Source organism: Hylobates moloch, unplaced genomic scaffold (genome assembly GCF_009828535.3).
Source record: "Hylobates moloch isolate HMO894 unplaced genomic scaffold, HMol_V3 SCAFFOLD_6, whole genome shotgun sequence".
In the NCBI taxonomy this organism is placed as follows: domain Eukaryota; kingdom Metazoa; phylum Chordata; class Mammalia; order Primates; family Hylobatidae; genus Hylobates; species Hylobates moloch.
Window position 1 is genome coordinate 146,432,504 of NW_026652281.1, and position 14,063 is coordinate 146,446,566.

Below are 14,063 nucleotides of genomic sequence, written 5' to 3' on the forward strand. Positions count from 1 at the left end.
GGCACAAATTCAGAACTTGTACGCTGGCAGCAGATGGAAAGGGAGGTGCCAGCTTCTAGCAGGAGGGGATGTGGTGGACGCGTTTCTCAGGGCGGTTGCAAGCCACAAGTCTTGCATTCCAAAGGGCCTGGTGAATGCTGCCTGAGAACCTGCCTCTGACACAGCCACAGCATAGGTCTCCAGGCACCAGGTGAGATCCCCAAAAAGAAACTCCACTGGCCAAGTGAAGGTTCTTAGACCCTTTCTCCCAGAGCAGGGTCTTCCCCATCGCCTACCCCATGCTTAGGCAAACTTGCCCAAGGTACAAATTTTATTCCAAATCCCCCTCCCTCATTTTCCCCTAGGAAAATTCCTCCTGCTGAGTTAAACCTAAGAGAGAAAAATAAAGATATTACCACTCAGGGAAACAATATCCTAGGGGTCCCTTGCAGCCCAGGAGGGGAAGGGAAGCTGGCCCCCTAAAGAAGGCCCTGTATCTCCTCATGGCCTCAAATGCTGCTGTGCTGTGTGTCAGTGTTTATGAAATGCTTCTCAAATAAGGTCAGTGTTCTACACAGAGTTAGGACTCTAATAAAATGCAGAACTTGTGCTGTTTGCCAGCTAGCTGCAGAGGCATACTTGAATGCTTTCTCAGATACAACTGTTCTCAGATTAATATTTCCCCCTTGAGTTTTTTTTAATTCCACTTGTACTATTTTTTTTGCGATGTGTGGGGCTTTCTACATATTTGTACCCACTAAAAGGGATGAGGGGGCTTGCTTTCATCAATGATTCCTGAGGGTTTGGTGCTACATCCTTCATGGTTCTAGTATTTCTCCCAACCCATAAATCTCCCTGCTCTGAACCTAGCATGGTAGCCTTTGCCTTGTCAGTCATTTCGAGGGAGAGACAGTCCAGACTAGCTCTGAAGTTAGTTTGAGCTGTTCTAGTTATCAGAACATTTCACTTGCTTTATTCATTGTGGTAGACACTCAATAAATGGCCCCTTTAAATTACTCCATCCTTCATGGATTCCCTTATTTGGTCCTACTGTCTTGGACACTGTCACTTATTAATTACCCAGTCCTCTAAACTCCACCTGGTTAAGCTGCTGACATGGCTGGTATGAGGTTATATTTTAATTTGTAAAAGATGCATCTTGTTAAAGGAAAAGGAAACTGGAACAAGAGTTGGAAGACATGGGTGACTCTGAGCAAGGCTTTGGAGCTCCCTGAGTTTCTTCATCTGTAAATGAAAGCTTCTAAAATATACCCTGATCATCTTCCAGATACAGGATTTAGTGGTTCAATTCAGATATTGTGGGTGGACTCATTAAGGTATTCGCATAGCACTAAATTTAGAAGGCATTTGGAGACATCTGATCTCATTTAAACCTTGCATCAGCCCCCTGAGATGAGTGTTATTTCTCCCATTCCAAAGGTTATAGATGAGACTATGGAGACCGCAGAGGTACTCAGACAGGTCGGGCAGTTACAAAGTGACAGAAGCCAAGATTCAGCCTAGGTCTTTCTACTCATTTCGGCTTACATCCAAATTGTACTCCCCATTGGCTTCTCAGTAATTCCACTTAGAATCCCCATACTCAGAACACTTTCTACTTACATTCTAGAGCTGGAGAGAGAAGAAGAGGAGAGAAAGAATGTCAGCAAAGTACTAGACAGTCCACAAATTTCTGCAACACATTATTGAGCACGACAGCTCTCCAATGAGATCATCACTGCTGTGCTTTTTAATTACAAAACGATCTGTCCTATTTGGGGTACAGGGAGTTCAGGAGTATGTCTAAGTAATTCATCATTTATAGAGTCCAGCCCTGGGGCACCTTTACATGCTACCCTGGACATGATAAAAGACTTCAGATGGCCATAAAGATGAAGTCTGAGATTGTTTCCAGGGCAGAACTCTGAGTTCTTGCAAGTCTCCAGTCTCCAGTGAAGGTCCAGGCCATGAAATCCAATTTCAGGACCTGGGGTTCTGATGGTGACAATCCAAATTCAATACTAAGGCTATGGAGAACTACATAGAGGGCAGTAGAGGGCAAGACGCCAAGCTAGAAGGATTAAGGCAGGAGCCAGGAGTAGCTAAAGCTCAGGGAGAGATGCAAACATGCATAATTCTATGGTCAAGTCATAAAACTCTGATTAGAAGAGGATCATGGACTCCACAGCATGCAGACGTACCTGAGTTAGGGCACTCACTAGGGCACACATTATGGCATATGCTAGGGCACGTCCTAGGGCATATGCTAGGGCACATACTAGGGCAGGCATGCTAGAACATACACCAGGGCATACGCTAAGGCATACACTAAGGCATACACTAGGGAATATGCTAGGGCACACACTAGGGCACACACTAGGGAATATGCTAGAATATACACTAGGGCATACGCCAGAGCACACACTAGGACATATGCTAGAATGCACACTAGGGCATACACCAGGGCACACACTCGGGGATGCACTAGGGCATATGCCAGGGCACACACTAGGAAATATGCTAGGGCACACGCTAGGGCATTTGCTAGGGCACACGCCAGGGCACGCGGCAGGGCACATGCTAGGGCACACACCAGGGCACATGCTAGGGCACATGCCAGGGCACATGCTAGGGCACACATCAGGGCACACGCCAGGGCATACACTAGGGCACATGCTAGGGCATATAGTACCACATACGCTAGGGCATACAATGGGGCATACACTAGGGCATACGCTGGGGCACACGCTAAGGCATAAACTAGCACATATGTTAGGGCATGCCCTACGGCATACCCTAGGGCATATGCTAGGGTGTGCACTAGGGCGTATGCTAGGGCACACACTGGGCCATATGCTAGGCCACACACTAGGGCACACGCTAAGGCACACACTTGGGCATATGCTAGGGCACACGCTAAGGCACACACTATGGCATACGCTAGGGCACACGCTTTGGTGTACACTAGGGCACATGCTAGGGCACACGCTAGGGCATACACTGGGGCACATGCTATGGCACCCACTAGGGCACGTGCTAGGGCACATGCTAGGGCATCTGCTAGGGCACACACTAGGGCATACATAGGGCATACACTAGGGTGTACACTAGGGAATACACTAGGGCATGTGTTAGGGCAAAGGACGGGTATGACTGGTAACAGACAGGAGCTAAAGAGGTAGAAAAACCCAAGAGGGAGGCAAGGTGGGTGGTTAAGTGTGCTGGCAGACTCCCAGGAGCCACAAGATACACTGCTGCCAAAGTGCAGAATGAATCAGGGGTCAGGAACCAGACTGGCACTTAGGACAAGAGAAGAGGAGTCTGAGCCCACACAAGCGGTGATATGGCCGTGATAAGTGCAGTCACACTCGACTCCACAGGATACATCTTATGTACATCCTGTTGGAACGGGACCTGATGCCAGGGTGGGAGGAGCCCAGAAATCCCCACTAAGAGAAAGCAAGTGGTGCGTCTAACTGCAAAGGAAGATGACTCCTGCCAACATTTGAGTAGATGCTTGAGGGGGAAAATACTACTCAGCAAGGTTCATCAGAACTACTCTTGGAGGGTGTATCCCCTCAAACCAGAAATTTAAAAAACAGTCAGTGGACACATACCACGGAGATTTTTTCCCAAGATTTGGATTCTGTTCTAAACATCCCCATGAGATAAAACTTACCAAAGTGCAGCTGCCATCATTTTAAGTTGGGCTCAGGAGCATCTAATCATGAATTTCTGTGGCTGTACCATGTTCCCATTTCTACGTACAGGGATCCTATTAGTTCTCACACTCCAATACAAAGGCCACCTATTTCCCCAAATTTGACATGACGGCTCTGTTTCACCAGGTGTCCAGATCACATCCTTGACATTCCTCTTGATGCTTTGCATCAAACAGGGGCTCTTTGATTTAAGTTGAACCCATCATATTTGTCTTCTTCTAGTTGTTACTTGAGAATAGAGTTTAGAAGACAGAAAAGGAGGCTGACTTGAAAGATTCTGGAAGGAATGACATGACTGGGGGTTGGAGTGCAGCCTCTGAGACCAGCCTGGCTGGATGAACCCTGCCTCTCCTGTTCCTGACTGGGGATGTCATTTCACCTCTCTGATGTAGTTGCCACATCTATAAAATGCAGACAGTCCTCCTGCCTACTTCACATAACTCTTCAAATAGGAAATGACTCCACGCATGTAAAGTGTAAGAGCAGTGCCAGGCACAAAGAATGGCTCAATAAATGCCAGCTATTGTTGTGGTGATGGTTGTTGTTATTGTTGTTTACAGAGGCTTGGGGACCCTGTAGGCCTTGGTCCCCTATGCTTCATTCTCCATCATGTCTGTTCCCAGAACTACTCCAGAAAATGTGCCCAATGCCAATGGGTACCCAAGATGCTAAGGGAAATAAATCACTGTGTTTAAAAACCTGAAGCTACCTGAGCTCTGCTACTGGCAGAAAGGCCCAATCCCTCAGGCTGAACTTTTTACCAGGAGAGAATAACACACATATACATATACATTCAACATACACACACATACATGCGTCATATCCTGTGTTGGTAGGACTTGTGGTACTAGCCTAATAGGACAAAAATGAAGCTAAAGGCATTATGGAAAGTTCCGTGAGAAACCAAGAGTATAGAGAAAATTTAGCAAGCTGAAGAATTAAGCATTAATAGGAAATTATTCCAGAGAAAATATGAACCAACAGAACCCCAGGGAAAGAAGATGCTACAAGCCAAGAAGACCTCAACATTTTTTTCCATCCCAGCCGGAAAGAACAGGGCAATATATTTATGTAATCCACATGCCAGATTGTAGAAAGATTTTGAAAAAAATGCACAGAGAACTCCGCTGATTATATTGACAACTTGGATAAAGATCCATAGGGCAAGCTCATTAAAATTGCAGAGGAAATAAATAGTGAGAGATGGGGAAAGGAGTAGTTAATTGCTAGATGAGGAAATCGAAATAGAAAATGCTCCTGAAAAGCTGATGAAATGAAATGATTTGCCAAAAGTTAATTAGGTTAAATGCAAAGTGTTGCACTTAGACTCCAAAAAGTCAACTGCACAAGTCTAGAAGGGGGGACAATAAGCTAACAGCAGGGAAGGCTGGGGAGATTTGGGGATGTCAGGCAGCTTGGTCAAAATGAGCCCACCCAGGGCTGTGGCTGTCCAAAGTGAAAAGGTTCTTTTGAATGTGCTGGCTGATAGAAGTCAAATAAAACAGTGAGGGCATGGAAGGTCTCCTTCTAACTAATGCAGTCCAAGAAGACTGGAACCTATTTAGAGGAAGAGAACTAGGGATGGAGTACCAGGCCTATGCCCAAACTGTACCACATACAGAATAGTTGAGGCAATTGTAAAAATGTAAGGAGACTCGGGTAAATGTGTGGTGAGAAACACCACAGCATTAAGACTTTTGAAAACCTGTCATTTGGAAAAAAGATTATACTTGCTCTGGGTAAGGACAATCAATGAGAGATAAGTCCAACCTCCGCACAAAGAACATTTTCTTATTAGGACTGCTTTTTTTAATGGAAGAAATTGCTTTAGGAAGAACTGAGCTCCTCATCACTAGATGTCATTAAGCAAAGGAGGCTAACTGATCACCTTCCCCTAAATTGTGCTGATGGAAGACCAACCTTTGTGTGGTTGGAACTTGGACAAAAGGACCTCTTCCAGCCCTGACGATCCATATTTTTCTTAATGAAGCTTCATCCTGATCATGCACTGATAGGAGGTCTACACTCAGTAAGACTTTTGATCACAATAACAATAGGAATATTGATGGAGGGTGCCCTTGGTTCCAGGCAGCCTATGTGGATTAATACAGTATGCTTTGAAGGGAGTATTATTATTATTTCCATTTTGCAAATGGGAAAACTGAGGCCCATCCAGCTAGTAGGTGACAGAACTGGGATTTGGGCCCCAGAGTCTGGCTCTAGTGCCACATTTTCCCATCTTCTCTGTCCACTCTGTACAGAAGGCTCTAATCATGCACTCTTTGGCCAATTTTTTCCAGGGTTTCACTGTATCAAACACGGTACTGACAACACAACTATGAAGACCACAGTGAGTGGGGAAGAAAGGTTGGCCTCTTGACAGGCCAGCAGTCACAGTAGTTACAGATCACGGTCCAGGCCTGCAGAGCAGAGAGGTAGAGGATTCCCATCATGAGCATCCAACCTGGGCAAGGCTGATTTGAATTTAAGGATGGGGAACAATGAAGAACGGGGAGCACGGGGAGCTCAGTGCAGTGCCAGGGCACCCTCTACAGCCATCCAGCCTGGGATCAGCAGTGGTCCAGAGCACGGAGAGCTCAGCGCAGTGCCAGGGCACCCTCTACAGCCATCCAGCCTGGCATCAGCAGTCGTCCAGAGCACGGGGAGCTCAGCGCAGTGCCAGGGCACCCTCTACAGCCATCCAGCCTGGGTTCAGCAGTGGTCCAGATGAGCTCTGGGGGAAAGCCTGCACCCCTTGTTTTTCCTTTCTTTTCAGCAGTCCTAAAAAGGGTTAAGACCACCTTACATAATGAGGGTGGAGCCTGCTAGTAAATACAGCTGTTTCAAGTAAAAGCAGTAATAGAGGCAGACATGGGAAGTCAGTAAAAGGAGGTATTTAGGAAAAGATAGAAGGAATGAGCATTGAAAAAAAAAAAAGTCAGGGCCAAAAATTCCCCATGAAAACCCACCCCCCAAAAATAAATAAATAAAATGCATTCCTTATTTAAATATACCACAAAGCAACACACCCATGGAAAAGATATAAACCACTTTCACCATAATTCCCTTTTTATGGAACAGAGGCCAACCTGGGCTTTGCTGTGGGGGCAGGACCAAGAGCAGAGAGAGAAAAAGAGGGGCCTAGCCAAGAAGGTATTGGGCACAGCCCACAGGCAGGCAAGGAACTCGCCTTCACAGGGCTCTGGGTTGGGCATCTCAAACCTTCCAGCTGGATAGGGCCTGAGATGAAGATATAAAAGTAATAGCCATGGTCACTAACATGAATAGTTTGGGGAGGGCTTCTATGGTGCAGTCACGCATCACTTAATGATGGGGATACATTCTAAGAAACTCATCATTAGGCGATTTCGTCATTGTGCAAACCTCACAGAGTGCACTCACACAAGCCCAGATGGTCTAGCCTACTACACCTCTAGGCTATATGGGATAGCCTACTGCTTCTAAGCTCCAAACCTGTACAGCATGTTACTCTACTGGATACCGTAAGCCACTGTGACACAATCATAAGTATGTGTGTTTCTAAACACACCTAAACATAGAAAAGGGCAATCGAAATATGGTATGAAAGATTAAAAATGGTACATCTGCATAGGGCATTTACCGGAATAAGGCTTATAGGACTGGAAGTTGCTCTAGGTGAGTCAGTGAGTGGTGAGTGAATGTGAAGGCCTAGGACATTACTGTACACTACTGTAGACTTTATCAACACTATACCCTTAGGCTGTACTAAATTTATTAAAAATAAAGTGATGGCACTATGATGTTACAAAAGCTATGGTGTCATTAGGCGATAGGAATACTTCAGCTCCATTCTAACCTTATGAGACCACCGTCCTCTATGTTGTCCACTGTTGACCAGAACATCATTTTAGGTAGCACATGACTGTACTGCATTAAGCACTTTCATGTATATTATTTCGTTTAATCCCCCCAATGGGGAAGATTCATCATACATATTTTACAGTTAAGAAATCATGGAGGGATAAACAATCACAGCAATGAGTGAACAACATGGTAGGCACCGTGCTGAGCACATTACAGGGACTGCCTCAGGCTACATTCACAGCATCCCCATGAAGACAGTGCGCTTATCATCCTGGTATCACAGGTGTGGAAATAAGGTACAAAAGAATTAAACACACTGCAGTCCACAGCAATAGTGTAACATGCCCACGGTGCAACAGCAAGATGTAACAGAGCTGCAATTCAAACCCAGAGTCATCTGTCTCTGGAGCGCCTGCCCTAACCATAATGCTCAGGGGTCGGGAACCTTCTTGCCATAGCCCACATTGCCAAGGCAAGAGATTCTCCAGCTGCAACCCACTATTCATTCTCACTTTCCAGGTGAGACAGAACTCTGCAACAACAAACAATACTGGAGAGAAAACAACATAACAATCAAAATGGCAAAAACACAGGAATAATAGAAAATCCAGATGATCAACAAAAGCAGAACCTATCAATTAATACAAGAAGAGCAGCAATAAAAACCCACAGAGCACTCAGGATGACGCTGATGAGTTCCTGATTAGAAAGCCCTGTGATTTAAATGCTCAGGATTTCCAGCTCTTTTCATGGGCATGTGCACAGTAGGAGTTTTGCAAGGTTGCTAAGCAATGCCTGGCAACCAGACTCCAGAGTAGATCACTCAACAGGAGTCCTTGGTAACTCTAGTAAGGCAATAAATATTAGTTCATAAAATCCAAATTTTAGATACCCTTAATAATTCATGTCATAGTAAGGATCCCTTAGTCATATGCCAGAATGCAGATCTATAATGGCCCATCTTTCACTTGTAAAAACTAAAGACAGACTTGTAGTTTTGAGGCTCATTATTCTTTTATTGAATACACATTTGCTGAAAACCTACTGTGTGCCAGGCCCTGTTCTAGACACTAGGGAGGCGGATACTGACAGTTCCCCCAATGGACTATAACCACTAAGAAAGCCACTAAGACCACACAGGAATTCTACTTTCAGGAAAATGAGGCCCAGAGAGGTAATGTAATCCGTTCAGAGTTGCACAGCACCGTGGAGGCTATACCAGTCCACTGGAGGCGAGTCCACTCAGCTGCTCCTTAGTCTGTCCAGGAGAGCACCGTGTTTCCCTAAAAGGCCATATCACTGTGGTTGACCCAGAGAGACCCCATGATTCACTAGCTTGTCCCTGTCCTCTAAGCTGGCCCTGAGGGCTGGAAGTATCAGGACAGACGACTTGGCTGTTGAGCATCTTGGAAAGTCTCTCACTTGACCTCAGGACCTCTGTGGTCAAGAGAGGGAAAGCCTATGACATGGTGTCAGTTTTTATTGGACCCAACCACCGGCAAAGCTAGCCGTCATTTGGAGTGATGGAGAAAATTAAGTTACCACATTCTCACGTTTCAGCCTTTCGCCCGTTCTCCTTCGCAAACAGGAAATGTTTATTTAAATACAGCAGTCTCCAGCATGTTCCAGAGCCAAGTGAAAAACCAAAGATGTCCACTCTTGCCCCCACTCCACCGTTCGGGCCACCCCTCACTGCAGTGAGAAGCGGGCCTCTGCCTGCCTCTAGACAGGACGGCAAGATGGGGAGAAGTGGCCCCGCGTGAGAGTTCATTTTCATCTGCCTCCTCTTTTTCCAGGCTGAGATTGTGGTTGGAGAAGAATTACATCTGTGGGCTCCTTTTGTAGTCAGAAGGGTAAGTGCAACATCTGTTTACTCCGTGCTCCATGGTAAATGTTTGGTTTCAGGCACCGCCATCCACTTCCTTTCCTCTCGTCCTCTGTCTTTGCTGCACGGATAATAAATTACACTGAATTCTTCTCTGCATTTATTTAGCTTTCTTGTGGGTGTCACCTCCTCATGGAGGGGGAAAACTTGTCAGTAGTTTATAAAAGACAGAGAGTTTCTTTTTCTGCGTGATGTGCTGACATTATAGGGAAGATCTTGGAACACAGACCCCCAACTCTGATTCTGGCTTAATTATGAACAATTCAGGCCCCATTCCAGGCCTAAAGCAAAGTCCGAATGGTGAGCACATTATCCCCACTCAGGTTTTCCTTAATGTCATAACACAAGGTTTCAGAAGTCAAAAACATCCAGAGAAGCAAATTACACAGACACACACACACACACACACACACACACACACACACACACACACAAATCCCTTCATCAAAGGCTTTTGGGGAGGCAGAGTACCAAGAATGGAGAACGGAGAAAATGCTGTTTCTTTGTTTTAAAACACAATTTAAACCTTTGAGATCAGAAAATTGGATTTTAGGAAGGTCCTGAGCATCTGATGACAGTGCTGACAAAACGTGCCCCATGGCAACATGAACCCTGGGAAGTTCAAAAGGCCCACCAAAGCAAGTTTCCTTCTATCTTTTGCTTACATTCTTTACATTGAAGTGCTGGTTTTCTTCTGTATATGCAAGGGTTCTATATACAGTTTCTGGAATGCAGTAGAGGTTCAAGTCATGTTTGTTCTCAAACTCCTAGGCTCAAGCGATCCTCTCACCTCGGCCTCCCAAAGTGCTGGGATAACAGGCATGAGCCACTGCGCCCAGCTTCAAGTAATGTTTGTTGAATGAATGAAGGCAGGAATAAATGAGTGATTCCTCTTTGAAGAAATCCTTGGCAGAGCATAAAATGCCAAATTTCCCCCAAGAGTTTTCAGAATTGAAATGTTACTTCTGAGCTGGCTGAGAGAGAGTGTGGTGCAGGACTTTGGTGGTGAAGGACTGTTGATGGGCTGCCCTGAAACCCTGCAGTGAACCTGACCCAGCTTGCTCCTAAAGACTGTCCCCCATTCCCAGGGAGGAAGGAGACTAGAATGAGATACCATCGGGGCACCCCCATGCACCCTAGCCAAAGTGGCACCAGTGACCACAACTGAGGCAGAACAGACCAGAGACATCAAAGAAGCTCATGCTCTGCCACTGCCTATTAACAACTGCAGCAGGGGGCCTCTGGGAATGACCAGGACTCCAATCTCTGCCCCGTTTCTCCAGTTCTAGAGCCGATGGGTTGCCCTGAGCTGCACAGATCCCCTAAGGGAGATGACTGGGTGGCGTGCTGGCATGGGTGCGGTTCCTGCAGCTCTGGAAAACTTCCTACACACCAGGAGGAGAGGGACTTACTCTCCTTGGTTTCCCAAACACGGAGCACGATTTTGAAGATGGGGAAGATGTAGTTTCAAGACCCCAAGCAGCAGACCTAACATCAAAGTGAGCTGAACATTTGCAGGGTACACCAGGAGCAGAAGCAACAGCAGCCTATTCTAAGATCCAAGCCCAGCCAGAACCCTCCCAAGACCGTCTGTTTATAGATCGTGGCCCAAACTGACCCTTGTTCCAAGGATGACCAGGAGAGTGATAAGGGTTGTGGGCTTAGGAACCAGTCAGGCTTGGATCCAAACACTTCACTAGCTGCATGACCTTGAGTAAATGACAAGATGGCTTAACTGTGAAATGGAGTAATAAGCATTGCCTACGTAACTAACAGGACTGTTGGAGAGATTCAATGAGATAGTACATATACACAAATCGAGGCATGAAAAGCATTTATCAAACATTAGCTATAATTATTATTTCACTAACTCATGTGGCTAGCAGTGGTGTGACGAGGAGGGGAACTTAGTTTACAAGTTATAGGTATCTAAAAATACCACTAAAACAAGTTTTTCACTTCTATGGACTAACATAATGTCTGAATTAAGGTGTGAAAACCTGGATTCTGGCCCCTTTATTGCCATCAACTTGCTGTGTTTTCTTGGGCAAGTCATTTTACACTTCCAAGCCTGGTTTTCGACATGTGTTAATAAAGATTCGGCTCTCACCCTTTAGGATTCTGTGGTTTAACCCAACAAAACAATCATTGCACTTGAGGAAAAAAAAAAGTATTCAGCCAAAGGAAAAAGAGAGCACCAGGAATAAGGAAGACAGTTCTGCTGAGTCTCCACCCAGAGATGCACAAAGAAGTGGAAGAGAAGAGGAGGTGGGGTGATAGGAGGTGACCAACAGGAATAACACACTCTAGGACAATGCTTGTCATCACTACTCTCTTCCAGCCTGAAGTCAAGAAAGCAGAGTGGAAGATCCAGGCGCCTACCCCTAAGGCACGTGAAGAAGGGGAGAAGAGGGAGAGCAAGACACGGAGGGAATCTACCACATTAGAGCAAACCCTCACCTACTTCTCGGCTGGGTTCCCAGTAAGGCTCCCACCCACTCCAGCGTTTCTCCCCCACTCCCTTACCCCACCCCAACTGCGGACTAAGAGGAGCCCACCCCGGAGTCCAAGTTTTGAATCTGGTCCGAGGATCAAAATGATAAATGTTTCCAAAACGTTGACATATGAAAAGTAAATATTTGGTTGCACAATTGGGGCTAAAACTAGGGTCAATCCACCCCATTCTCCAAGCGCCTCTCCATTCGCTGCCAAGCCCAGGATCCGAGGCTGAGTGCGGTTTGTAAGATTATAACGCTCGGTCTCATTTGAAGGGCTGTCAGCATTTCCATTCTCCGGCCCCCTTCGTTCGGGGAGGCATTTATAACAGAGCCATAAAAAATTCACCCGGGGCTGCAACTTGGCATCTCCCAGACTGCGCTCCAGGCAGAGCGGGTTTTGCGAGCACCCACTCTGAATCTGTCCAGTTCCTCAGAAGTTAAACCTTCACCCACACTCTCAACTTTCCTTGCAAGGGCCGCCAGAGAGCGGCTGGCCCATTCTGATCTCCAAGCAGGTCAACAGTCTCCGGCCCTCTCTCCCGCCTCCGCGCCTTGACGGCCCATCATCCTATAGCTTTCTCCTTCGCCCGCCTCCCTTTTTAACGAGCGCAGACCCCTGACCCTCACCCTAAGACCTTGAGGCTGCAGTGCTCTTGCCTCCCCTGGCCTCTCGACAGCTACTCCTTGGAAGCTGTCAGCGGGCCCTGCGTCTGGAACCCTCCCCCCTGGAGAGGCACTACTCTTTGCCCATCGCGGGGGGTTTCGAGACCTCTCTTTCCAGATCTGACCAAGCCTACAGACCCCCAGCTCGGAGAGTGAGGGATCGTATCCAGGAAGGGATGAGAATAGAGACTGCATCCAGGGAGGCCGAGGGAAAAGGACGGATCTGGCGCCTGGGGCCCCCTCGGTGGGACCCAGGTGGGTGGCCCGCGTGGGGTGGGGCAGGGGTACTCACAGGCGCTCAGCGTTGCGGGGGATGCCCCGAGGAACCGCGCGGAGGCCCAGCCCGTGGCAGTCCACGCTGGCGGCGGAGCAGGTACACTTGGTGGGGCAGGCGACGGCTAGGGGCCCACTCAAGACGCTCGCCAGCGCCAAGGCCAGCGCCAGGCGGGCGCGCAAGGCGGCGCCGACCCCTGTCCACCTGGGGGCCATGGTGTGCAGGGCCCCGCTCCCGGAGGAAGCTGCCTCTGCGGGGCAAGACGCGTGGAGCCCGAGGAGGCGCGCGGGGAGCGCGGGCGGCCTGGGGAGCGGGCGGCGGAGTTGGCGCGGAGGAGGGGCGAGCTCGGCGCTCAGGCGCACGGGGCGCGGGCGGAGCGGGGCGCGCCGGGCGGCGGCGGCGGCAGCAACAGCAGCTCCATCGGCGGGGCCAGCGCTGCCCCGCTGCGCATCGCTAGGAGTGCCCAGGTGCGGAGCGCCCCCTGGCCCCGCTGGCCCGCGGGCCGGATTGGGGACCTGGGGCGAGCGCAATGGGGCGTGGCGCCAGGGGAGGTCCGGCTTGGGGCTGGGCTGGGGAGCGAGGCGGCTGCTGCTGGGGCACGGGGCGGCCGGGTGAGCTGGCCGGCGCTCGCTCTCTCCATTCACTGAGCAGGGCAGACACCGGAGACGCGGGGCCCACCCCCCCCCCCCCCCCCCCAAAAACGTCAACTCAGCCTCCCATTGGCTGCGCCCCGCGTCATGTCGACTAAGTTGGGAACTTTGCAGGAGCGACCGAGAGCCTGGAGGGAGGAAGCAGTAGAGGAGGGAGAGAGAAGGAACCAGGGAAGGAAAGGGGCTCGGCCAGCAGGGCCCCGGGAAAGAAACACTGAAACTCATTCACTGTTAGGCGCCAAGGACGGATAAGGCTCCTGACACCTTTTTTTTTTTTTTTAATTCTTGCACTGAGCTGAGCACTCTACTCATATTCTTTACTTAAGTCCACGATCTTCCAAGGCGGCGTCTGAAAACAGCTCAGAGAAGTGAAGCGACTTGCTGGAGGTCGCACAGCTGCTAGGGACGCCGAACCATGGCACTGTCGCCCACGAAGCCGCTTCCCTACCGCACCTAGTACTTAATTTTGTCTGAAGAGCCTTGGTTGACACCAATGTACTCCACAGCTACACACACACACACACACACACACACACACACGCACGG

General features: G+C 48.4%; 1 protein-coding gene across 2 annotated transcripts in view; it reads right to left on the reverse strand.

The window, feature by feature from the left end:
• Positions 1 to 13,487, reverse strand: part of SLIT3 (slit guidance ligand 3) — a 652,947-nt gene extending 639,460 nt beyond the window's left edge. Inside the window, exon 1 of one of the 2 annotated variants that reach the window (XM_032158593.2) lies at positions 12,886 to 13,487. In XM_032158593.2, the coding sequence (XP_032014484.1) occupies positions 12,886 to 13,082 (197 nt within the window). In that variant the 5' untranslated portion in view covers positions 13,083 to 13,487. The remainder of the gene's footprint in view (positions 1 to 12,885) is intronic. The other variant, XM_032158594.2, reaches the window with a different exon arrangement.
• Between the last annotated feature and the right edge of the window lie 576 nt (positions 13,488 to 14,063).